We start from the raw sequence: 26,259 nt of genomic DNA on the forward strand, positions 1-26,259 counted from the left end.
TCAGTTGATTCTCTTGTGTTTTTCAGGGATACAATTTTATCTTAAAGATGAGTTTATAGATTCCTTTCCAATGACAGAAAGCACAGTGCTGAAAGGACAGACAGAAAGTACAGTACTGATTTTTTTCTCTTATCTAATACTTTGGTATAAACTTAAGAAATATACAAAAGCTATAAAGGGAAAACTTGGAAAGCATTTATGAAGGATACAAAGTAGATGTGAACAAAGACAGGGCATGTTCTTTAATAGAAAATCTCAACATTCTAAAGATGTCATATCTCTAAAAGTTAATTTATATACCTAATACATTCCCAATAAAAAGTCCAATAGGTTTTTCTCTGGAAATAGAGAGTTGTATCTAACATTCATATGGTAAAATAACAATCAAGAAGAGCCAGCACAACTCTGAGAAAGAATGGATGCAACTGGGAAAGAAAGGGACTCAGTGTCAAGGATAAGAGGGAGACTTACTTTTTAATGTATCTTTTGGATTGTTTATGTTCTTTAACCAAGTGTATATATACATTTTTCTTTTGAGAGAGCAATATATATATTGAAATATATATATATTTTGGAGAGAGCAAGCGGGTGGGGGAGGAACAGAGGGAGAGGGAGAGAGAAAATCCCAAGCAGTCTGCACACCCAGCGTGGAGCCCAACCTAGGGCTCGATCTCATGACTCAGATCACGACCAGAGCCAAAATTAAGAACAACTGGATGCTTAATGGACCCAGGTGCTCTGAAGTATGCATATTTACATTTTAAAAAAATTAACATAATGGAAGGTGGGAATAAGTAGGAGTAAGGCACCAATTTCTAAGGCAGAAACTTAAAGCTACATGGGCTTGTGAAGGTTGTGAACTAAAATCGGAACTGTGAATACTGTTAGAGAATATATGTCTATAGCTTTTCAAAATGGAAAGAAATTGAAAGGAATCTAAGTGTGAAACAAATATACTTTTAAAATACTACACATCTATGAAATGCTGAATACATAAGGAATTAAAACTAAGGGAAACACTAAGGAAAAAGAGAGCTTAAAGATCATAGAGAGGGACAATAATCCTGAAACTGAGGCAATAAATGAATTCAAGAAGGTTGGCATCCTGAAATCCAATGGAACTACCAGCCCTCTAAAATTTGGAAAAGGAGGATAGCTCCAGTACAGGAAGAAAATAGTATCTGGAAATGTCACAGGAATCCAATCCGTTCATACTGCTTGTCACCCTGGAACACTAGGGCTTTTAAGAAAATCTTGGAAAATGTAAAATGGTGTCAACCACATTAACAACTGTCATGTGGCTTTCTCATTCAGAGCTGCCTCTTTACTTATTCACCTGGACAGTGCCTCCCAAGCATTTCTTCCTCTACCACCCATGGCTCCTCTTCCTGCTCCAACTTGAAGATCACATCTGGTTTGGTGACTTGATAACCTATTACAGGAAACAGCAAAGCACTTGCATGTTAATGCTGGAGACCACCATCCACACCTGGGGCTGAGTCTTAGGAGCTTGAGGGCCTTTGAAGGATGAGGACAAAGGAATTTCTAAAGTGAGACAAAGTAATCAGGCTTTACCCTGAAGATGAGTACATACAATCATGTAAAGACAAGGCAGACTAAATTCACCTGGCAAGTTAAAGTCTTCATACGCTTCAAAAATGGAAAGGAATTCCATGAAAAATTGCAAAGCTACCCTTACCCACTGTGACTAGGTTGCTGTAGTTCTCTAGCATCACATCCCGGTACAAGTTCCTCTGAGCAGGTTTCATTTGCTGCCATTCCTCCTGGGTGAGGTCCACAGCAACATCCTTAAATGTCACTGTTTCCTGTAAAAACCAATCCTAATTAATATGAACTCATCAAACTTCAATGGAGTGGTCAAAATATGTAAGAACTCATGTCCATCATGAACTCAGGGATCAGAGTTCACTACAAACTGTATATCAAGTCTTCATATTTACCTAATCTTATACCGTGAGGGAAAACAAACCATAGTGGAAATATCCTGTAAGATGTCGATTATTGAGTTAATAATCAACTTAAGCATTCATCATCTATTATGCAGGAAACTGAACATAGTGGTCACTGATTTGTACTGGTCTGTGACAGAATTGAAAGAGTTAGACATGACTCACAGGTAACTGTCTCAGAACCTGTCCAAGTGACTGTGTGACCTAGTGAGAAAGGGAACATGGAGAAAGTGGAGAAGGAAGAGAAATAAGGTAGGAGGAATGAGGAGAGGTATGAAAATTGGAATGTGCAAAATTTGAAATTTCTATACAACTTCTAGATGGAAATGTCCACTATGCAGTTAGAGGTACGAAGAAAGATGAGAATTAGCCATTAACCTAAAATTGAGAGCTGAATCCACGGCTGAAGGATAGGAGTAGTAGAGAACATATAGTGGGTAAAGGTCCAAGGACAGAATCAACAGTTAGGCATCAAAGAAAGGGACTCAGGTTTTTGTTTCTTGTTTGTTTTATTTACAATCAGAGGATGAAAATTAAAATCATGACAGCAATGTAACAGAAGCCAAGAAACTAATGACAAATTCCTGGAAAAGAATGTTACTTGATCACATATATCTAACTCTTCCTCCCCACTTAAAAACTTCAATATTCAAATAAGGAAGTAAGGAAAAAATCTTTATCCGTAAAGGTGCTAAGATAAAAAAGCACTCATATATCCCACATTCGGGAGAATTTATTCAAGAAATAGTACACACAAGGGGCACCTGGGTAGCTCAGTCGTTAAACATCTGCCTTCAGCTCAGGCCATGATCCCAGGGTTCTGGGATCGAGCCCCGCATCGGGGTCCCTGCTCCGTGGAAGCCTGCTTCTCCCTTTCCCATTCCCCCTGCTTGTGTTCCCTCTCTCAAGGTGTCTCTCTCTGTCAAATAAATAAATAAAATCATAAAAAAAAAAAGAGGGGCGCCTCAGTGGCTCAGTTGGTTAAGCAGCTGCCTTCGGCTCAGGTCATGATCCCAGGGTCCTGGGATCGAGCCCCACATCAGGCTCCCTGCTCAGTGGAGCCTGCTTCTCCCTCTCCCTCTGCATCCCACTCTGCCTACTTGTTCTCTCTATCTCTCTGTCAAATAAATAAATAAAATCTTAAAAAAAAAAAAAGAAATAGTACAAATGAGATAGACAAAATGGGAAATACAAATGAAAATCACCAAAGGCTGGATTGCAATTAGTGTTCCTTTTTTTTTCTTTAAGATTATATTTATTTATTTGAGAGAGAGAGTGTGTGTGTGCACGCATGAGCTGGAGGAGGGGCAGAGGGACAAGCAGACTTCCCGCTGAGCAGGGAGCCTGACACAGGGCTCTATCCCAAGACCCTAGGATCATGACCTGAGCCAAAGTCAGATCTTAACTGACTGAGCCACGCAGGCGCTCCTGCAATTAGTGTTTCTGAGACACTGTCTCTATGATCTATGATCATTACTACCATCAACATTATCATCATTGTCATCTCCTGAGTAGTTATACACCAGGTACTGTAATAATTTCTTTAGATATGTTAACTTCTAAAATAACCTGGTAAGGTTATGCAGTGGCTACTTTATCCATTTAAAAAGTAAGGAGGGGCACCTGGCTGGCTCAGTCCGTAGAGCATGTGACTCTTGATCTTAGGATTGTTCACTACACAATGGGTATAGAGACTACTTAAAAATAAAATCTTTAAGGAGTGCCTGGGTGATACAGTCAGTAAAGCATCCGACTCTTGGTTTCAGATAGGTCATGATACTCGGGTCCTGGGATCGAGCCCCGTGTTGCCCAAAGGATCTGCTTAAGATTCTCTCTCCTGGGGCGCCTGGGTGGCTCAGTTGGTTAAGCGACTGCCTTCGGCTCAGGTCATGATCCTGGAGTCCCGGGATCGAGTCCCGCATCGGGCTTCCTGCTCAGCAGGGAGTCTGCTTCTCCCTCTGACCCTCTTCCCTCTCATGCTCTCTATCTCTCATTCTCTCTCTCTCAAATAAATAAATAAAAAATCTTTAAAAAAAAAAAGATTCTCTCTCCCTCTGCTTCTGCCCTTCCTGCTTGTGCGTGTCTCTCTCTCAAATAAATAAATAGAATCTTAAAAAAAAAAAAACTTTAAAAATAAGTAAATAAATAAATAAAAATGAAAAGTAAGGAGACCAGGGTTAAGAATAACTCTTCCAGGGTCATAAAGCTTCATATGTGGTAAGAGCTGGATTGTAGCCCAAGCAGTGTCACTACACTTTTTCTCCAACTTAGCAGGAGGAGTCTCAGAATCCCACAAATATCCCCTGACTCAAGACAGACAACTGGACACACTTGTGCATTTGAAACCTCTCTTGCTGAGGTTGAAAGCATATGAAATCACCAATGATGGGAAACTACAGGACAAATATCATGACCAGAAAAAAAAAATCAAAGGCCAATGATGATGGGACATGATCCTGATTTGGAGAAGCAGACAGAAGTCAGATTGAGCAGTAGGGAAGACTGAAAACAAAAGCAGATGTAGAAAACTAGCATCTGGTACAATCTAGGAGCAAAAGCAGATATAAAGTATTTTTTCTGTCAGTACCCAATATTGTATTAGCCAAATTAGCCAAATAAACTTACAAAAACTAGTACTTAAGATTTTAGGTAAAGAGTGAGGGAATAATCATTAAAATAACTTTGGAGCAAATTACCTGGTATATATATGAGTTGGTAAATGTAAAAACAAATTAAATTTACACTTAAAAAAGTTATAAATATAAATATTTACAGTTATAAAATAATTTTTATGTTATAATTTATTGTAATGATATTATAATTTATTGTAATAATTTTATAATTTTTATATTATATACTTTAATATAAATATTAAAGTTATAAATATATACATTTATATAGATATAAATCTCTAAAAACAGTTATCTTGATCATTTTAATAAATTAAATACTTGTCAAGCCTAAATCAAGAAAAAAAATAAAACACAATAATTCAAACTGGGATATAAAACGAACATGTAGTAAAAGAGTGTCAAGTTTTGAGAGGAATTCTACTTTGAGATAGCAGTATGAGGTACTCTATGGATGCTTCCCAGTAAAACAGGCATAACTGGTGAAAATTTTGTTTTTTGTTTTTAAATTTTCAGTCTCTGGAAATTACCCTAAGGGCATAAAGCAATGAAGAACCATTTATTCAGGAAAACCTACTAAAACTTGGGGCGCCTGGGTGGCTCAGTCATTAGGCATCTGCCTTCGGCTCAGGTCATGATGTCAGGGTCCTGGGATCGAGCCCCACATTGGGCTCCCTGCTCGGCGGGAAGCCTGCTTCTCTCTCTCCCACTCCCCCTGCTTGTGTTCCCTCTCTCGCTGTGTCTCTCTCTGTCAAATAAATAAATAAAATCTTAAAAAAAAAAAAAGAATCAGGAAAAAAGACAACTAAAGAGAAAGAAGTCAGAAGAAACCTCAAAGACTGGCCTCAAAAACTACCCCTGCCTGAATTCAATGAGATCATAAAGTGGAGCAATTTATGCTCCAGGCATTGTCAAAAACAATAATGCAATCCGTTGGCAATCAGTAGATGTGATACCAAACAAGACAGACAACTTAAAAAAGAGGTAGAGGAAATGGACAAAGAGAGCCCTTCTAACACCACCATCATCCTAGAGTGTCTTTGGACATGCCCAAGGCTATACCTTCTGAGATGTGACCCCAAAGTATCACACTATAGGGGAAACAGATTTCACTAAAATAACATAGGCAAGTCACTGAACAAATGCGTAAGTAAACAAAAATAAAAACAACTCTTAGAAAAGGAGGGATGGGAATCAGTAACCAGAATTGTTACACTATATAAGGTAAGTGTTCAGTTTTTAACAAAAAATTACAACAGGAAAAGAAACAGGAGAGCGAAGTCCATACAGTGAAAAAAGGAGGCAACAGAAATTGCCTGGGAGGGGCACCTGGATGGCTCAGTCGTTAAGCGTCTGCCTTCGGCTCAGGTCATGATCCCAGGGTCCTGGGATCAAGCCCCACAGCGGGCTCCCTGCTCTGTGTGAAGCCTGCTTCTCCCTCTCCCACTCCCCTTGCCTGTTTTCTTTCTCTTGCGTTCTCTCTGTCAAGTAGATAAAATCTTAAAAAAAAAGAAAGAAAGAAATTGCCTGGGAAAGGGCTCAGATGTCAGGTTTAACAAACTAAGACTTCAAAGCATCCATTATAGACATAGCTAAAGGAAACCATGATTAAAGAAAGGACAGTATATATATATTTTGGATACAAAGGAAGACGGCTAGATGGTCCCACGAACACAACTAGATAATTATGAAATCATCCTAAAATACCCCAGAAATATATCTGAAGATTAGTTGAACTCTACAACTAAAGGTAAAGAGGCCACATCGAAGAAAATGTGGAGACACAGATAGGAAGAGCAGCTGATCATGGCCCCTGTAGTGGGGAGGGAGCTGTACTCACAGAGAAGGGTGAGAGACCGACTAGCACACAGGGGAGCACATGGGGAAAATGAATTATCACAGCAACTGGTTTGGACAGCGAGCGGGCCTAAATTTGATGAGTTCTTGCTACCAATGGGACTTAAAGTCTAGAGTTTTGTGGTTTTTTTTTTTAATTTTTGAAAAAGATTTTATTTGTCAGAGAGAGAGAACACAAGCAGGGGGACCGGCAGGCAGAGGGAGAAGCAGGCTCCTGGCTGAGCAAGGAACCCGATGTAGGACTCGATTCCAGGATGCTGGGATCATGACCTGAGCCAAAGGCAGATGCTTAACCGACTGAGCCACCCAGGCTTAGTCCCAGGCCTAGAGTTTTAAAGGTGAGCATGCATGGCTCTGAGAGAGCTTGGAGGACATTGGGGCTACTCTTGGAGAAAAGTCAGGGTAAACAGCCCACAGAAATACAGTGTGGAAACAGTGATCTGAAGAGTGCTTGGGGCACACAATGGGGAAGTTAGTTGCTCATCTTGGAGTGTGTCCCAGATAGGCAGCATTTACAGAGACCCACCTGGGAACAAAGGAACTGTGTAACACCATTTCCCTCCCCAACTCATCAGCATAAGCACAGGGCCACCTGTGGAAACCAGTGCAGTGCCCACACCGGTACCTATCTTGCTTACACCAAGCCTGCCCCCTCTGTGCTTCAGAAGAACTGCCCTTCCCAGTCAAACTTGCCTCAGTCCCAGTTTGGAGGGTCCCTTCCCCCAGAAGACTGGCTCAAACGCCTGCAAACACTGTGTCTCTTGACCTGGCAGTACTGTGAGGCCTTAGCTATAAATATTTATGCACCCAACATGGGAACACCCAAGCATTACCCTGATACCAAAACCAGATAAAGATATCACAAAAAAGAGAACTACAGGCCAGTATCTCTAATGACCATAAATGCAAAAACCCTCAACAAAATACTAGCAAACCAAATCCAACAATACATTAAAAAAATCGTTCACCATGATCAAGTAGGATTTACTCCTGGGTTGCAAGGGTGGTTCAATATTCTCAAATGAATCAATGTAACACATCACACCAATAAGAGGAAGGATAAGAACCATATGATCATTTCAATAGATGCAGAAAAAGCATGTGACAAAGTACTACACCCATTCATTTTATTTATTTATTTATTTTTATTTTTTAAAGATTTTATTTATTTATTTGTCAGAGAGAGAGAGCAGGCAGAGGGAGAAGCAGGCTCCCCACTGAGCAGGGAGCCCGACGTGGGACTCAATCCCAGGACCTTGGGATCATGACCTGAGCCGAAGGCAGACGCCTAACCAACTCAGCCACCCAGGCACCGTGTATCTATTCATTTTAAAAAGGCTCAACAAAGTAGGTTTAGAGGGAACATACCTCAACATAAGAAAGGCCATATATGAGAAATCCACGGCTAACACCATCCTCAATGGGAAAAACAACCTTTCCTCTAAGATCAAGATCAAAACAAGGTTGTCCACTCACACCACTTTTATTCAACATAGTACTGAAAGTCCTAACCACAACAGTCAAACCTCAAAAAGAAATAAAAGGCATCCAAATCAGTAAGGAAGAAGTACAACTTTCATTATTTGCAGATGATGGTGATACTGTATAGAAAACCTGAAAGACTCTGCCAAAAAACTGTTAGAACTGATAAATGAATTCGGTAAAGTTGCAGGATGCAAAATCAATCTACAGAGATCTGTTGCATTTTTCATACAATAATAATGAAACGGCAGAAAGAGAAATTAAGAAAACAATTCCATTTACAATTACACCAAAAATAATAAAATACTTAGGAATAAATCTAACCAAAGAGGTGAAAGACCTGTACTCTGAAAACTATAAAATAGTGATGGAAGAAACTGAAAATGACAAACAAAATGGAAAGACATGCCATGTTCATGGACTGGAAGAACAAATATTGTTCAAATGACTATACTGTCCAGGGGTGCCTGCCTGGCACAGCTGGAAGAGCTTGTGACTCTTGATCTCAGGGTCATGAGTCAAGCCTCCCGTTGGGTATAGAGATTACTAAAAACAAACAAACAAACAAAACCCCCAAGCCTCCATATATATATATAAACTTTTAAAAAATGTCTATATTACCCAAAGCTATCTACACATTTAATGCAATCCCTATCAAACTACCAATCAATTTCACAGAGTAGAACAAACAATTAGAAAATTTGTATGGAACAAGAAAAAGTCCTAAATAGCCAAAGGAATCTTGAGAAAGAAAAGCAGGGGCACCTGGCTGGCTCAGTTGAAAGAGCATGCTTGATCTTGGAGGTAGGGAGAGGCTGTGGTTTCAAACCCCATGCTGGGTGTAGAGGTTACTTAAAAACTTTAAAAGGAAAGAGAAAAGAAAAGCTGGAGGCATCACAATTCCGGACCTCAGGTTATATTACAAAGCTGTAGTAATCAAAACAGGATGGTACTGGCACAAAAATAGATCAATAGAACAGAATAGAAAATCCAGAAATAAATCCACATTAATAAGGTCAATTAATCTTTGACAAAGCAGGAAAGAATATCCAGTAGGAAAAAGGCAGTTTCGTCAACAAATGGTGCTGGGAAAACTAGACATCAACATGTAAAAGAATAAAAGTGGAGGGGCACCTGGGAGACTCAGTTGGTTAAGTATCTGCCTTCAGCTCAGGTCAAAATCCCAGGGTACTGGGACCGAGCCCCACATCTGGCTCCCTGCTCAGTGGAGAGCCTGCTTCTCCCTCTCCCTCTGCTGGCCACACTCCTGCTTGTGCCTTCTCTGTCAAACAAATAAATAAAATCTTTTAAAAAAGAATGAAAGTGGAACACTTTCTTATACCATATAGAAAAATAAATTAAAAATGGATTAAAGACCTAAATGTGAGACCTGAAACCATAAAAATCCTAGAAGAGAGCAAAGGCATTAATTTCTCTGACACTGGTGTAGCAATTTTTTTCTCAATAGGTCCCTTTTGGCAAAGGAAACAAAAGCAAAAATAAACTTGCACCCCAGTGGCAGAGATGTGAAGGCCCTCCCTATGCTTCCTCCCCATCCAGTCGGTGCTCTCCCTCACTCTCCTCTCCTCATCCCCAAGGAGAAGACAGAGCTCATCCAGAAGGTGAAGCTGGCTGAGCAGGCCAAGCGCTACAACATGGCAATTTGCATGAAGGCCAAAACCGAGCAGGATGCCAAGCTGTGCAACAAGGAGCACAATCTGCTCTCCATGGCTTATACAAATGTGGTCAGGGATGCAGGTCAGCGTGGAGAGTCATATGGAGCATGGAGCTGAAAAGTGACACCTCCAATAAGAAGTTGCAGCTGATTTAAGGACTACTGGAGAAAGTGGAGTCTGAACTGAGGTCCATCCACATCACAGTATTAGAATTGTTGGACAAGTATTTAATAGCCAATGCGACTAATCCAGAGAGTAAGGTCTTTTACCTGAAAATGAAGGGAGATTACTTGAGGTACCTTGTTGAAGTGGCATGTGGTGATAATCAAAAACAAACAAGCTTCCCAAGGAGCTTACCAAGAGGCTTTTGATATAAGCAAGAAAGAGATGCAACCTATATACCCAATATGCCTGGGGGTGGCTCTTAACGTTTCTGTATTTTACTATGAGATCCTTAATAACCCAGAGCTTGCCTGCACACTGGCTTAAACTGCTTTTGATGAGGACATTGCAGAACTTGATACACTGAATGAAGACTCATTCATAGATAGCACCCTTATCATGCAGTTGCTTGGAGACAACCTAACATTATGGACATCAGACCGTGCAGAAGAATGTGATGTATCAGAAGGGGCAGGGAAACTAAATGCATACAAGATGTCATCCTTCTTCCCCTCAAGAAACCTTTTTATTCATCTCCATTTCTTATTCCATTTGGATTTCCTATAGCAAAGAAACCCATATATGTGTATGAAATCAACTGGTTATAGTCTTCACATTGCAGCTTTGGGAAAACTCATTTCTTGATCTGTTGTCTTGGCTTTCCTGGTATGCAAGTTACTGTTATAGAAAAGTATTAATAGCTTCATTTCATATAAACATAGGTAATAGCCAAACACTTATGTAGAGGACTAAAAATATATCTGGTATGTAAATAATCTGAACCAGTTCTGCAAGTGACTGTGAAGATATGAAGATATTACTGTGAAGATATGAAAATGTAGTTCATTACAATTTAAAAAGTGTTCTACATAACTTCTTAATTTCTACATTCCCTCCATTACTCTTCTTTAGGGGTATCCTTTCAGTAAGCAACTTTTGCTTGAAAGAGTTGAAAGAGCATGCTTGATCTTGGAGGTAGGGAGCTCTTCCATGCTCCTAATGTATTTCTTTCTGGTAGGAATCCAGAGGTATTAGACTGAATGGAAATGCATTTGTCATTTCTGTGCTGGGGATCACAAACTGAAATGCCTCCCTTATCATATATGATGGAGATCTTGTGTTTCTGTGACAACAGGAAGTTTCCTTATTCATTTTTCATTTGCTGCTGTTTGACAAGTTCCCAATAAAAATTCACTTACACCTCCAAAAAAAGCAAAAATAAACTACTGGGACACATCAAAAAAACTTCTGCATAGTGAAGGAAAACAATCAACAGAACTAAAAGGCAACCCATGGACTGGGAGAAGGTATTTGCAAATGACATATCTGATAAAAGGTTAGTATCCAAAACCTGAGGACCAAAGAGGAGAAAGAATGAGGAAAAATAAACAGAGCCTCAGAGAAATGTGGGACATCAAGTGCACTATCAAATGTGCATATGAGTGTGTACCAATATACACATGGTGAAAGTACTAAAGGACAAGAAAAAGGTACAGAAAAACATTCCAAGAAGTAATAGCTGAACACTACCCAAATCTGATGAAAAAGTATCTATGAATCCAAGAAACTAAATGAGCTCCAACACACACACACACACACACACACACACACACACACAGACACAGACACAGATATATAATAGCAAAAATGCTGAAGGCCAGAGACAAAGGGAAAATCTTGAAAGCGAAGTTGTACTGGAGTAAGACAAATGACTAGATGGGAACTCCAAGCCATATGAACAAACGACAAAAACTAGAAATGGTAAATAAGGATAATTTAACAAATGTTGTAAATATATACTTGTTCTCCTTTCCCTTCCTAGCTTTTTAAATAGATGTAACATGGAATGCATTAATGATTATAATACTACATTGGGTTTGTAACATAGATGTACTGTACATAACAATAATAGTACACAATGTGGAACAGAGAATAGAGCTACATAGGACTAAATGTTTCTATATCTTAGTGGAATTTAGCATAAACTCGAAGAAGATTATGGTCAGTTAAAATGTATAAGATAAGCCCTAGAATAACCACAAAGAAAATATAGTGAAAAATCATTAAAGAAGTTAAAATTTTGGGGCATCTGGGTGGCTCAGTCGGTCAAGCATCCACCTTCGGCTCAGGTCATGATCCCAGTGTCCTGTGATCGAGCCCTGCATCAGGCTCCCTGCTCAGTTGGGAGTCTGCTTCTCCCTCTCCCTCTGCCTGCTTTTATGCTCGCTCTCTCTCTCTCTCTCTCTGTCAAATAAATAAATAAATAAAATCTTTAAGAAAAAAGAAGTTAAAATTTTACACTAGAAAACATTTACTTAATTAAAAAAAGCAGTAAAAGGAGAAACAAAATAGACATGAGACATGGAAAACAAAATAGCAAACATAAATCCAACAATTTTAGTGTTAACATTAGCAGTAAATGGGTTAAGCAATCTAGAGAAGGGCAGACATTGACTGGTGGAAAAATAAGATCCAACTACATGCTGTCTACAAGGAGACATACTTTAAGGTCAAACATAAAAATAGGTTGAAAGTAAAAGGACTGAAAAAGAAATATCACGTCAAGAACAATAATGAGAAAGCTGAAGTGCATATGCTAATATTAAGTAAAATAAACTTTAAAACAAAAACTGTTACTAGAAATAAAGAACATTTTGTAATGATAAAAGGGTAAATCCCATAAAAAGAATAATTATAAACATATATGTACCTAAGAGTCTCAAAATACATGAAGCAAAATATGACAGAATTGAAGGGAGAAACTGGCAATTCAACAATAAAAGCAGGAGACTTCAAACACCACTTTCAAAAATGGACAGAGCACGTAGGCAGATTATTAGCAAAGAAATAAAGGACTTGAACAACATTATAAACCAACTAGATCTAACAGATGTATATAGAACACTCCACCCAACAACGGTAGAATGTACATCCTTCTCAAGCATACATCAAACACTCTCCAAGATAGACAATATTTTAGACAAAAAAGAAGTCCCAATAAATTTAAAAGGATTAAAACTGTACAAAGTATGTTCTCTGATCACAATGGATAAAAATTAGAAATCAGTAAGAGAAAGAAATCTATGACATTCACAAATATGTGAAAATTAAACAACACTCCTAAATAATGAATGGTTCAATAAAGAAATCACAATTGGGGCGCCTGGGTGGCTCAGTCATTAAGCAGTTGCCTTCAGCTCAAGTCGTGATCCCAGGGTCCTGGGATCGAGCCCCACACTGGGCTCCTTGCTCAGTGGGAAGCCTACTTCTCCCTCTACCACTCTCCCTGCTTGTGTTCCCTCTCTTGCTGTCTCTCTCCCTCTCAAAAAATAAATTAAAAAATCTTAAAAAAAATAAAAATAAAAAAATAAAGAAATCACAATGGAAATTACTAAATGCTATGAGATGAATGAAAACGAAGACACAATATAATAAAACTTATGTGATGCTACTAAAGAAAGACTTAGAGGGAAATCTATAGCTGCATTAAGGTAATACCCACATTAGAAAAGAAGAAAGATTGCAAACCGATACACTAACTTTTCAACTATAGACACTGGAAAAAGAACAAACTAAACCCAAAGTAACCCAAAAGAAAGAGATAATAAACATTAGGTCAGAGGTCAATAAAATAGAGACTGGAAAAATGATAGAAATATCAGTGAAACCAAAACTTGGGTCTTTGAAAAGATCAACAAAATCTCAAACTGCTCATTTGACTGAGCTAAAAAAAAAAAGAGAGAGAGAGGACTCAAAACATTAAACTCAGGAATGAAAGAGGAGACATTACTACTAACCTCAAAGAAATAAAAAGGATTAGAGGGTAATATTATGCAAATAATATGCCAGCAAATTAGGTGATTTACATGAAATAGACAAATTCCTAAAAGACACAAACTAATGAACCTGAATCGAGGGAAAAAAAAAAAAGAAAAAAGAAAATCTGAATAGACCTGTAACAAAGACATTGGAGGAGTAATCAAAACACTACCCCCCCCCAAAAAAAGCTCTGGCCCATGTGGCTTCACTGGTAAATTCTACCAAACAACAAAGAAAAGTTAACACCAATTCTTCACAAACTCTTCCAAAATAGAAGAGGAGAAAACACTCATTCTATAAGGCCAGTATTACCTTGATACTAATACCAAACAAAGACAAAAAAAGAAAACTACAGGCCATTATCCCTCATTAATACAGAAGTAAAAATCCTCAACAAAATACTAACAAATTTCATCCAACAAAATATAAAAAGGGAACATAGACATTTATAGCAACTTTATTCATAACTGCCAAAACTTAAAAGCAACCAAAATGTCCTTTAGTAGGTGAATGGATAAACAGTGGTATATCCAGATAATGGAATTTATTCAGCAGTAAAAAGAAATGAACTATCAAGTCATAAAAAGATATGGAGGAACCTTGTAACGCATCTAACTAAGTGAAAGAAGCTGATCTGAAAAGGCTACACACTGTATGATTCCAACTATATGATATTCTGAAACAGGCAAAACTATGGAGAGAGTAAAAAGATCACTGATTGCCATGAGTTGGGGCAGGAGAGTGGACCAATGAACAGACAGAGCACAGAGGATTTTTAAGTCAGTGAAAATACTTTGTATGATACTATAATGATGGATACATGCCATTATACACTTGTCCAATTCCATCAACTGTGTAACATCAAGAGTGAACCCTAATGTAAACTATGGATTTGGAAAATTATGATGTCAATATAGGTCCATAAATTGTAATACATGTACCATTCTGGTGGGGGATATTGATAATGGGGAAGGCTATGCATTCAAGGAGACAAGGAGTATATGGGAAATCTTTATACTTTCAACTTTGCTGTGAACTTAAAACTGTTCTTTAAAAACAAATAAACAAAAATATATAAAACTGATCATGTACCATGAGCAAGTGGGATTTATCCCAGGAATGCAATATTGGTTTAACACCTGAAAATGAACTAATGTAATACATGGTATCAATAGAATAAAAACAAAAACCATAGATCATCTCAACAGATGCAGAAAAAACACTTAACACCCAACCTTTTTTCATGATAAAAACACTCAACAAACTAGCAAAAAAGGGAAACTTTCTCAATGTTATATAAGGCATCCACAAAAAGTCCACAGCTAACATAATAAATGGTGATAGACTAAATGCTTTCCCTTTAAGGTCAGGAACAAGGATATACTTCTACATAGCAATGAAGGTTTTATTTATTTATTTATTTTTAATTAATTAATTTATTTGTCAGAGAGACAGAGAGAGAGAACAAACAGAGAGAGCAGCAGGCAGAGGGAGAAGCAGGCTTCCTGCTAAGCAAGGAGCCTGATGCGGGACTCAATCCCAGGACCCTGGGATCATGACCTGAGCCAAAGGCAGATGCTTAACCGACAGAGCCACCCAGGTGTCCTACAATGAAGGTTTTAGACAAAGTAATTAGGCAATAGAATTAAATAAAAAGCATCCAGATTAGATAGGAGAAAATAAAACTATTTTCATATGGGATGATTTTTGAATATAGAAAATCTAAGGAATCCACTAAAATTCTATTAGAACAAACAATTTCGGCAAGGATGCATAATATGGGATCAACACAATCAGTTACATTTCTAGACACTTGTAGTGAACATCCAAAAATGAAATTAAGAAAACAATCCCATTTACAATAGCGTCAAAAAGAAGAAAATACTTAAGGATAAATTTAACAAAATAGGTTTCAAACTTATATTCTGAAAATTACAAAATATTATTGAAAGAAACTTTAAAGACCTAAAAAAAAGAAAAACATTCCATGTTAGTGGATTGTAAAACTTAATATAATAATACACCTCAAATTGATCTACAAATTCAATGCAGTTCATATCAAAATACCAGTTGTCTTTTCTGCAGAAATGGAGAAGTGATCCTAATAAAATTCTTATAAAAATGCAAGGGACACAGAATAGCCAAAAAAAAATTCTGAAAAAGAAAAAAACCTGGAGGACTCACACTTCCCAATTTCAAACATACTACAAGGCTATAATAATCAAGACAGTATGGTACAGGCATAAGGACAGACATAGGAGATCAATGAACTAAAACAGATTTCAGAAATAAATACATTTTAGTGAATTTATTTTAGGCAAGGATGCTAAGACAATTCACTGGGGAAAAGAATAGTCTTTTCAACAAACGGTGCTGGGACAACCAGATTATGTGTATATGCAAAACAGTGCAGTTGGATCCCTACCTCACACCATGTACAAAAATTAACTCAAAGTGAATCAAAGACCTAAATCTAAAAGCTAAAACTATGAAATTTTTAGAAGAAAACATGGGTGTAGGAGCTTCCAGGTTGGTGAATACAAGGAAGTGTGCTTGGAGAGAGGATGGAAGCTCTGTGCTGAAGGAGAGATCTGGCTGAGATGTAAAACAAGGATGAGATGAAAAAGGAAATAGGCAGGATCAAGGATTGCCAACATAATAGAGATTCAACAGCAGAATTGAAATGCTCACAAGATGAAAAATAATTTTTTAATAGATATTGGAGGGTATAAAGAACAGAACTGTCAATGTGACTATGGAGGTCAGATCCAAGAAGCTCTCCGAGAATGTGAAGTAAAATAACAAAGAGATGAAAGTGTTGAAAGATGATGACAAATATGGAAGATGGAGAATGAAGATCTAATCTAAAAACTATACTCACTGTTGAGAAACCACAATACAAAGAAAAACCAAGGGCACAAATGAAAAAAAAAATTGAAGGAGCTGAAATAAAAATAGAGATATTGTAACCTTGGATTAGGCAATGGGCTTTTATTTATTTTTTGTTAATTTTTTTAAAAGATTTTATTTACTTATTTGAGAGAGACCGAGATAGCGACAGAGAGCACGAGCAGGGAGGAGAGAAAGGAACAGGCTCCCCACTGAGCAGGGAGTAAGGCTCGATCCCAGGACCCCAGGATCATGACCTGAGCCAAAGGCAGGCACCCACCCAACTGAGCCACCCAGGCACCCCAGTGGACTTTCAGATATGACACCAAAAGCGCAACCAACAAAAGAAAAAAATGGACATCAAAAAATGTAAAAATTTTGTGCTTTCAAGAAGTTCATCAAGAAAGTGAAAAGACAGGGGCACCTGGATGGTTCAGTCAGTTAAGCGTCTGCCTTCCACTCAGGTCATGATCCAAGGATCCTAGGACCTAGACCCGCATCAGGCTCCCTGCTTGGTGGGGAGCCTGATTCTCCCTCTGCCTCCGCCCCTCTTCCTGCTTGTGCATGCGTGCGTGCACGTGCGCGCTCTCTCTCTCTCTCTCTGAAATAAATAAATAAATAAATAAATAAAACCTTAAAAAAAAAAAAAAAGAAGAAAGTAAAAAGACAACTCATAGCCTTGACTGGGGCTGTGGGGTGGGCTCATGTCTGCTCCTCAGGTGCTCATTCAGGTGAAAGGGCAGTTTCCTGGGGCAAGCTCTTCACTTAACTTGGTTCATGTACTCCAGCGATTTGCCAAGACCAGTTGACCTGCATCCCAAAGTAGAGCCCAAAACCCATAGTCAACATGCAGATTCCTAGCATGAGAATAAATGCCTGTTGTTCTACTGACAAAAGAAGCAGAAGAGTGGAATATATATCTGATTACATATACCTAACTGAAAAAATTTTCAGGGTACTAGGCTTTCAAAGTGGAGACAGATTTAGACATTTTTCCTGGTTAACAATGAGGCTGTAGCGTCTGACATCAAAATTTACTGGCTTCAAAATTTACTAATTGTGTAACCTCAACAGCCAAATTTGAGCCTTAATTTCCTCATCTGTAAAGTGGCATTTTCCTCAACGGGTTGATGTAAGAACTAAAGGAGACAAAAGGTGAGAAGTACTCAGAACTAAGCTTGGGACCCACTAATCATTCAATAAATGTTTTAGGAATAGATAATCCCAATGGAATATAAACCATAACAAAGATAAAGAAAAACAAGAGAAAACATATTTTCCACTAGTTCTAATAAATTAGCATTAAAACATCTTTTCCACTAACCCTAGTGAATGAGCATCTCACAGAAAAAAACCAAAGATTACATTCCTGACAAAACCTATAAAAAGGTAACAAAAGACCTAGAAGTAAATATGAGTTAATTTCTGACTGTATAAAATGATGAATCAGTGCTTTATAATAGGCTACTTTTTCAAGATGTTAACTCTCTTTACACACATATGTTAAAAATGCCATATGAATAACAAGGAACAAAAGGGATTGAACCTTAAACAAATTCAAAATTTGTCATTAAGTTCTATTTTTTCTCCTGTCAGAGAGAACCAAGAAAAAGATGGGTATCCCCCTGGCCCTGGCAACAAGACTTAACATTTTAAAAAGTTCTTGCTGGTATCACAGCACTCTCCTTTCCTTCATTTTTAAGATCCTTAATAGGACAAATCTTTTTTTCTTTTAAATAACAGTTTATAGTAGGGCATAAAGGCAATTACATGTCAGTTCTGTGGTATATATAATGACTGGCAACTTTTTCTAAAAGAGGATTTTTTCTTAAAGTTATACAAATATTAAATATTTAAAAACTTGGAGCATGACACATTTTTTTATATTTTTTCTTGGATATTTTATATTCTTATTTTTCAAATATATCCTAGACTCAGCTTGAATAGACTTGCCTTATTCTAAGAAAAATATTTAGAGTCTTTTTTTAAAGATTTATTTATTTAAGAGAGAGAGAGAGACAGAGAGAGTATGAGTGGGGGGAGGGGCAGAGGGAGAAGAAAAGGGAGAGACTCTCACGCAGACTCCCCACTGCTGAGTGAGTTGTGGATCCTGAGATCAAGACCTTGAGTCGAAACTTAACTGAGCCCCCCAGGTGCCCCAAAATATCTAGAATCTTTTTCAGATAAGTCTGAAGATTAATTTAAAAAGAAGTTATATTGGTTTAATAATGATGGATCCCATCCAAAAAGTTTGTTTTAAAAATATACTTAAATCCTCTGAGGCCATATTAATATTTTAAAGGTTTTTTTTTCTCCCATATACATCAGATACTTTTTTCTTTATGGTTTTGTTTCTACTCTTACCATCTTCCATTTTATTTTTCAGCTGATTGTGGTTTAGATAGAGAATGCTATCGGTTTTTGTGTAAATTGTGTGTCCATATTGGATTCAGTTGTTATTTCTCTTCAGCTGCCCACACACATAACTATATTATCTAGATATCATAATTTTGCATGCACCTTCCCAGTTTTTATCTTCCATTTTTTTCTCTTTCTTATATGCCTAGGCATATAGTATTACAGTAAATAAATGTGGTAGCATGGGCGATCTGGTTGTGTTCCTGACTTTGGTGGGAATGTGTCTCATTTTCCCTAGTAAACATGGTGCGGGCTTTTAGCTTATGTGTGGAAAAATTGTAACAATATCGTGTTAATAAAGTGTCCTTTTACTCCTATTTTATAGATAGATTCTTTTAAAGTCTGAAGTTCTGGGGCGCCTGGTTGGCTCAGTCGTTAAGCGTCTGCCTTCGGCTCAGGTCATGGTCCCAGGGTCCTGGGATCGCACCCCGCATTGGGCTCCCTGCTCCACAGGAAGCCTGCTTCTCCCTCTCCCACTCCCCCTGCTGGTGTTCCCTCCTTTGCTATAACTCTCTCTGTCAAATAAATAAATAAAATCTTTTAAAATAAATAAATAAATAAATAAAATCTGAAGTTCTGATTTTTAAAAAAATTAGCAGCTCTATGAAGCTGATTATCTTTTTTTCTTGAATATGATGAGTTATATCAATAGATTCCCTTAACTTGAAACATCTTTGTGATAGAAAAAAAACTGCACTCAATTCTTCTCCAGTTAGTCTATAAATTCTTTGCAATTCCAGGTAAAATCCCAACCGGATTTTTATTCCTTTAGAACCACATAAATTGATTCTAAAATTCAAATAGAACCATAGGGGTCCCAAAGTAGCTAAGAAATTTCTGAATGACTAGGAACAACATGTGTGTGGTGGGAAGTGGGGAAATCCTTGCCTAAGCAACAGGGTTATTTTAAAGTTACAGTAATTAAAACAATGTAAACACACACACATACACACACACAGAGTACAGTACTGGTACAGATGTAGACAAATAGATTAAAGGAACAGAATAAAGAGCCTAGAAACAATTAAGCATGCACATGATAAAGGTGGCATCACAAAAGAAATATCTATTTAACAACAGTGTTGGAACAACTGGTCTTCTACATGTAAAAATAATCCTAGTGATAGAATTACCAGTAAATTCCTACCTAAAGGGGCACCTGGGTGGCTCAGTTGGTTGAGTGACTGCCTTCGGCTCAGGTCATGATCCTGGAGTCCCGGGATTGAGTCCCATGTCAGGCTCCCTGCTCGGCAGGGAGTCTGCTTCTCCCTCTGACCCTCCCCCCTCTCATGCTCTCTCTCTCTCTCTCTCTCTCAAATAAATAAATAAATAAATAAAATCTTTAAAAAAAAATTCCTACCTAAAATCAATTACAAAATTAAATTCCAATTGGACTAAAGACTAAATATGAAAAACAAAGTTTTGAAAATAGACTATTTCTATAATCTAATATTATGAAAGATGTCTTAGAAAAGACCACCACTGGCAACTCATGAAAGGACTATTAAATACTGATGCTGTATATTAATGTTGACTGAATTTTTATTGTATGCACATATGTATCATATGCTAAATATAACTATCCAAATTTAAAATGCCTATACAACAAAAGATATATAACAACATAAAAGTGGCAGATTAGGAAAAGGTATCTATAGAAATCCTAATGACAAAGAAGCCATTCTTAAAATTCCCTAAATTCAAGTAGAAAAAGGACTAACAATACAAAATAAATAATATGAACAGTCATTTGTCAAAATTAGGAGTGGGCTTCAATCTGTATAGTATCATAGTGTAGTCCGAGAGTCAGGCTGTATGGGTTTGAATTCCGGCTTTATTACACACTTCATGCATGAAGTTATGTCCGCTTCTTAACCTCTGTGCTTTATTTCCCTTCTTTGTAAAAATTAAAATAATATCTACTTTACAAGATTCTGATAATGATTACATGAAATAAGCTATGTGAAGTTTATAGCATAATACACCTGGCACATAAAAAGTACTCAATAAAGCTATTATTGTTGTAGGAAATTTTTCTAGCTGCTTTTCTACCTGTAGTCTATTCACATATAAAAGCTGCCATGGACTATATTTATATCCATATTCTAGAATGAATTTGGGACTGCAAGTCCAGGAACGGAGGCAGTCCATTTCTATTTGATAGTCCAAAACATCTGGCTCTCATATCTGACAGGAACTGTTACGAATTTTTTGACAGCTAAGAGTATCCCATTTGTAGATCATAACTCCTTGATCTCCAGCTTTTTACTATATAAAGAAAATGCATGTGTGAACTAATTATTTGGAATCCTCTTATAAAAGATGGTCATTACCCACCAATTTAAAATACACTTAAAAAAATGTATCTGCAAATCTGAATGGTCTGTTTCTTTTTGACATTAGTATTATACATTTTTTTAAAGATTTTATTTATTTGACAGAGAGAGATAGCAAGAGCAGGAACACAAGCAGGGCGGTGGGAGAGGGAGAAGCAGGCTTCTGGCCAAGCAGGGAGCCCAATGTGGGACTCAGTCCCAGGACCCTGGGATCACGACCTGAGCCGAAGGCAAACGCTTAACAACTGAGCCACCCAGACACCTCTTGACATTAGTATTTTAAAATATTTACTGGCCACTTTTATTTCTTCCAACTGCCTCTTCATGTTCTTCACACAATTTTCTATTTTCTTAATTACTGGTTTTTAAGAATTGTTGATATATTTATGCTATATGTATTACAAAAAATGTTCCCAGTTTTGCCTTATTACAGTGTTTATTGTAGTTTTACTGAAGAGAAGGATTAATTATATGAACCCAAATCAGGCATCTTCTCTTTTATCTCATTGGTTTCATATGTTAAACTAAAAAGGCAAGTCAATGAATATAGCCAACATATCCCAAGGTCTTTTCAGGTAGGAAGGATTTCTATAGCTAACAATTATTAACAATATTTATCATTTATGGAGCACTTAGTATGTGCCTTTAACCCTCCTATTATTCCTATGGGATAAGTATGATTATTATCCCCATTTACAAACAATGTAACTGAGGCTAAAGAGATTAAACCTGCCATAATCATGCACTTAGTAAGTTGCTGGGCCAAGATTTGAACCCAAGCCTCTGTAGGCCTACAGAAGCAAACAGGAGAAATAACCACACAAACCATAGTATCATACGTCCAAAAGAAGTGTGTTTGTGTGTTTCAGGACGGGAAATAAGAACTGAGGAAAAGCGGTAGCGAAGTGGAAAATATTTAAACTACAGGGTGTGAGGGATTCCAGAGTTGGAAACAAAAAGAATCAAGAGCAAGGGAGAATGAGTCATTTTGCAAGAAGACAAAGAATACTGCATCTTCTAAGGCCATTAAAAAAAAAAAAAAGATGTGGAAAGCTGTGGATATAAGAACTGTAAGATTTTTCCATAGAATGCTAGTATATTTTAGTTCAATTTGATAAATCTCTATCAAAGAAAATATATATGTAGGGTCATTTGAAAGATGTGTTCCATTTACTCTTCCAGATAATTTTAGTTTTTAATCTTTGGCCAGGACAGACTTTTAAAAAAAAAAAAAAAACTGAGCTTAAAATTATAAGAATTATGGAATTATTCTGAATTTCTTTTTTACCTAGGTGCCAATGAAAAGCTTTCTTGATCTTGGGGTTGTAAGTTCGAGCCCCACTTTGGGTATAGTGATTACTTTAAAAAAAAATCTTTGAAAAGTTTTCTCTTTCCTTAATTATTAGCTTTTTCCTCATAAACAGGATAAATTATGGAATATATGGAATAAACTTTGTGTCCCAGGTTACTTTTGTCTCTTCAGCTCACATTCAGATTGAATTCAACGTAATAACTTTGTATGGACCTATTTCTGCACAGCCACATCCCAAATTTCACCTGGTTCTGATCTTCTATTTTTCCTTACCTTGATTTTCATCAATTTTGTTTTTTCCAACTTATTGGTAGGTTAAGGTAATCCCCTGCAACTGCAATGCAAAATAATGCAGCAAACAAATAAACACTTAACACGTACAAGAGACCTGGTCATATCCTCTTCTTCCTCCAAAAGGCCAGAGTCCTGAGAATGCCAAGCTGAGGGAAGAGAAATAAAGCAGATTTATTTCAGAGCTCCAGACAAAGGCCTATAGAAATCTTCAGTACCAGGTGGCTATAATATCATCTATAATGATCCTCAGAGCACTGAGAAATGCTAACCACCACCAGGCAATAGAGATGCTGAAATGTATGTGAAAGACTAATGTTACCATACAGGGTCCGATGAGAATTTCTGGAGGGCTAAGTGTAGGGTGCCCAGTGAATCTATTGACAATATAAGCTTTCCCTAGGATCTTGTTATTTTATTCTTAATAGAAAATTTATCTCAAGTACATAATAATAAATACTACAAAGATTTAAGAATTATTTTATGAAACACTATAAAAATATGGAAAAACTTTAATCAGGGGCAGGTTTAGGCATTGTGAACCATTTATATGATGGAATAAAATGCAGTCATGATTCTAAAACTGAGGGTTGCTGGAGTGGTGGGGATTGGGAGGGATGGGGTAGCTGGGTGATAGACATTGGGGAGGGTATGTGCTATGGTGAGTGCTGTGAATTGTGCAAGACTGTTGAATCACAGATCTGTACCTCTGAAACAAATAATGCAATATATGTTAAGAAAAAAAAAGAAGAAGATAGCAGGAGGAGAAGAATGAATGGGGGGGAATCGGAGGGGGAGACGAACCATGAGAGATGATGGACTCTGAAAAACAAACTGAGGGTTCTGGGGGGGGGGAGGATGGGTTAGCCTGGTGATGGGTATTAAAGAGGGCACGTTCTGCATGGAGCACTGGGTGTTATACACAAACAATGAATCATGGAACACTACATCAAAAACTAATGATGTAATGTATGGTGATTAACATAATAAAAAATTTTCTAAAAATCATAGAACAAAAAAAAGGAGAAAAAATGCAGTCATGATTCTAATGATATTTTCAAGCAACTTAATTTTTTAATCTAAAAAATTCGTGGCCTTCAGGTCAAAAATGTAAGAATGAATATTTGCATTTACTTCGGTTCTCTGAAATGAAAGTAAAGGAACAAAGGAAGTTGAGTTTCATAGAGAATGACTTCAGCAGATAAGAGATGTCAACAAATTTTGGAACCTAGAGATTAGACAGATGACTGTGACCTAATTTAACTACAGAAAGTGGAAGCTTAAGGGAGGGTGGAGAAAGGGTGGAGAAACTATGGCAAAACCCTTGAAAGGCTTAGGAATGAAGGCACTAGGTACTTCTGCAGGCAGGAGTGTGGGATAGGAACTGAATGTAAGGCGTTGGAGCAATGTAGAGAAAAAAGGGAATTAAGTGAAAGTTGTAATATTGAAAGATGAGGTGTGTCCTCCCAACCCCCAACTTCCTACTGTGTTTGCCTTCCAAAGCAGTTCTGGCTTATACTCCTCAAGCAAAATCTAGGAAACTGACAAGCCCCCCCAAAAAATAGATACAGATCCTGACATTTAGTCAACTTTCAACCTCTAATAAAACACCATATTAGAGGGGTTGGGGAGGGGTGGGGTGAGGGAGACAAGAAAAAGGTTAGGTAGAAAACAGATAAATCCTTATCTCCATTGTCAAAAGTCAACAGGAAATATCTAAAACTGAGAAATCAAGCATGAGCAGTATGAGGATATTATTCAGGAAAGTGGAGCTGAATACCAAAATGTTCAAAATGGTTGCCTCTGGGGATTGGGATCAAGGGATGAGAAAGGATAGAGTAGGAAATTTTGTTTATGGTTATATATTTAACAGCCCTTTAAAAAAAATCTAAATGTAAGAAAAACAGAAATTACATTTAAAATAGTTATTTAAAAAAAATCAAATAATAGTCAAATGAATAAATAAAAAACAAATGTCTATGCTGCAGTCAATAACATCCATGTGAACTTTCTTTGGTAGGAGTACTAAATTTCCTAACTCTTTTTACTCGCTCTGCCCCTAAATGTACAGCTTCTCTCTCCTAAACTCTGTCCATCTCTTGAGCCACCTCACCTCTCCTTTCCATCATCTGGGTTAAATGCTCCATTGTCACACAGCGACTGCTGATCTCTGAAGGCTGAGATGTCATTCAGGGCTTGTCCACTCAGGGCAGAAGGGTTAAGATAAGCTGTAGATCCATCAATTCCAGGGTCCACTCTATCTCAGGCCCCACCAGCTTCCAGGAGAATTCTAAGGTCAGAAGGTCTCCTTCCATGATGGATAACTGCTCTCCAGGCTTCCTTTTACTCACATCACAGATTTGTCTTATCTTTGTGGAGGCAGGACCTGTGGGCTTATGATATAATTTCAATTTACTTGATGTTTTCTCACTAGATCCCTATGGTAACCAGCTTCCAAGATGAGTTCCAATGATCACTGCCTTATGGTATTCATGGTTTTTGTACACCCCCCCCCCCACACTGAATAGAGCTGTCCTGTTTAGCCAATAGGATATTGTAAAAACTGACAGTGTGTGACTTCCAAAGTTAGGTCATAAAAGACATTTTGGTTTCTGTATTGCACATTACACATTTCTGAATCACGCACTTTGAAGGAAGTCAGCCACCATGCCATGAAGACTTCAACCAGCGCTAGAGAAGGGCTCCTGCCAGCAGCCAACACTAACTTGCCAGCCATCTAGGAAGCAAATCCTCCAGCCTGTCTAGCCTTCCAATGACTGCAGCTTTGTCAACATCTTGACTGGAACTTCATGAAATATGTGGGCCAGAGTATCCAGCTAAGTTGTTTCCCGCCCCTCACAGAGTATAAGATAATAAATGTTTATTGTTGTTTAAGCTACTGAATTTTGAGGTAATCTGTTACACAGTAGTAGATAACTAATATAGTCCCAAACAATTAGCTTCCTTGCTTGTAATTCACATTCCCTGGGGTTACTGACCAGAGATGCTGGATGCAAAGACAGAAAGAATCTGGCGGAAAATTCAAAGACTCAGCAACCTAGGTTGAACCAAGCACTCGAGAAAACATCAAGACTCTAGAAACAAGGTAATCACAGCAGTGATGTTCACATAATATCTGCTCTTCAAGTATCTTCTGTGAGCATAAAGGTGTAGCCCAGTGCAAAGTTGAATCAACAGATACAAAGCTGAGTCAAAAAAGATTCAGATTTGCAGCAGATACAAAGTTGAGTCAAAAAAGATTCAAATTTGCAGCAACCGTAATATATGGTGATTAACATAACAATAAAAAAATTAAAAAAAAATTTGCAGCAACCCCAGGTTTGGAGTAAGAGTTGCAGCTATTCCATTTCCTATCTATCTCGGCAATTGAAGTAAAACACATTTGCAATTCAGAAT

General features: G+C 37.5%; 1 protein-coding gene and 1 pseudogene across 13 annotated transcripts in view; one reads left to right on the top strand and one right to left on the bottom strand.

Moving 5' to 3' along the window:
- Positions 1 to 26,259, bottom strand: part of ZNF568 (zinc finger protein 568) — an 87,267-nt gene that overhangs the window by 57,281 nt on the left and 3,727 nt on the right. For 10 of the 13 annotated variants that reach the window (XM_027617732.2, XM_027617729.2, XM_027617740.2 and 7 more), the window contains 4 exons: positions 24,956 to 25,235; positions 22,933 to 22,991; positions 1,700 to 1,826; positions 1,337 to 1,432 (listed from right to left, as the gene is read on the bottom strand). In XM_027617732.2, the coding sequence (XP_027473533.1) occupies positions 1,337 to 1,432; positions 1,700 to 1,826; positions 22,933 to 22,991; positions 24,956 to 25,031 (358 nt within the window). In that variant the 5' untranslated portion in view covers positions 25,032 to 25,235. The remainder of the gene's footprint in view (positions 1 to 1,336; positions 1,433 to 1,699; positions 1,827 to 22,932; positions 22,992 to 24,955; positions 25,236 to 26,259) is intronic. The other 3 variants (XM_027617737.2, XM_027617731.2, XM_027617738.2) reach the window with 1 other exon arrangement.
- Positions 9,470 to 10,344, top strand: LOC113936217 (annotated as a pseudogene).

This window comes from Zalophus californianus, chromosome 17 (assembly GCF_009762305.2).
Source record: "Zalophus californianus isolate mZalCal1 chromosome 17, mZalCal1.pri.v2, whole genome shotgun sequence".
Classification (NCBI taxonomy): domain Eukaryota; kingdom Metazoa; phylum Chordata; class Mammalia; order Carnivora; family Otariidae; genus Zalophus; species Zalophus californianus.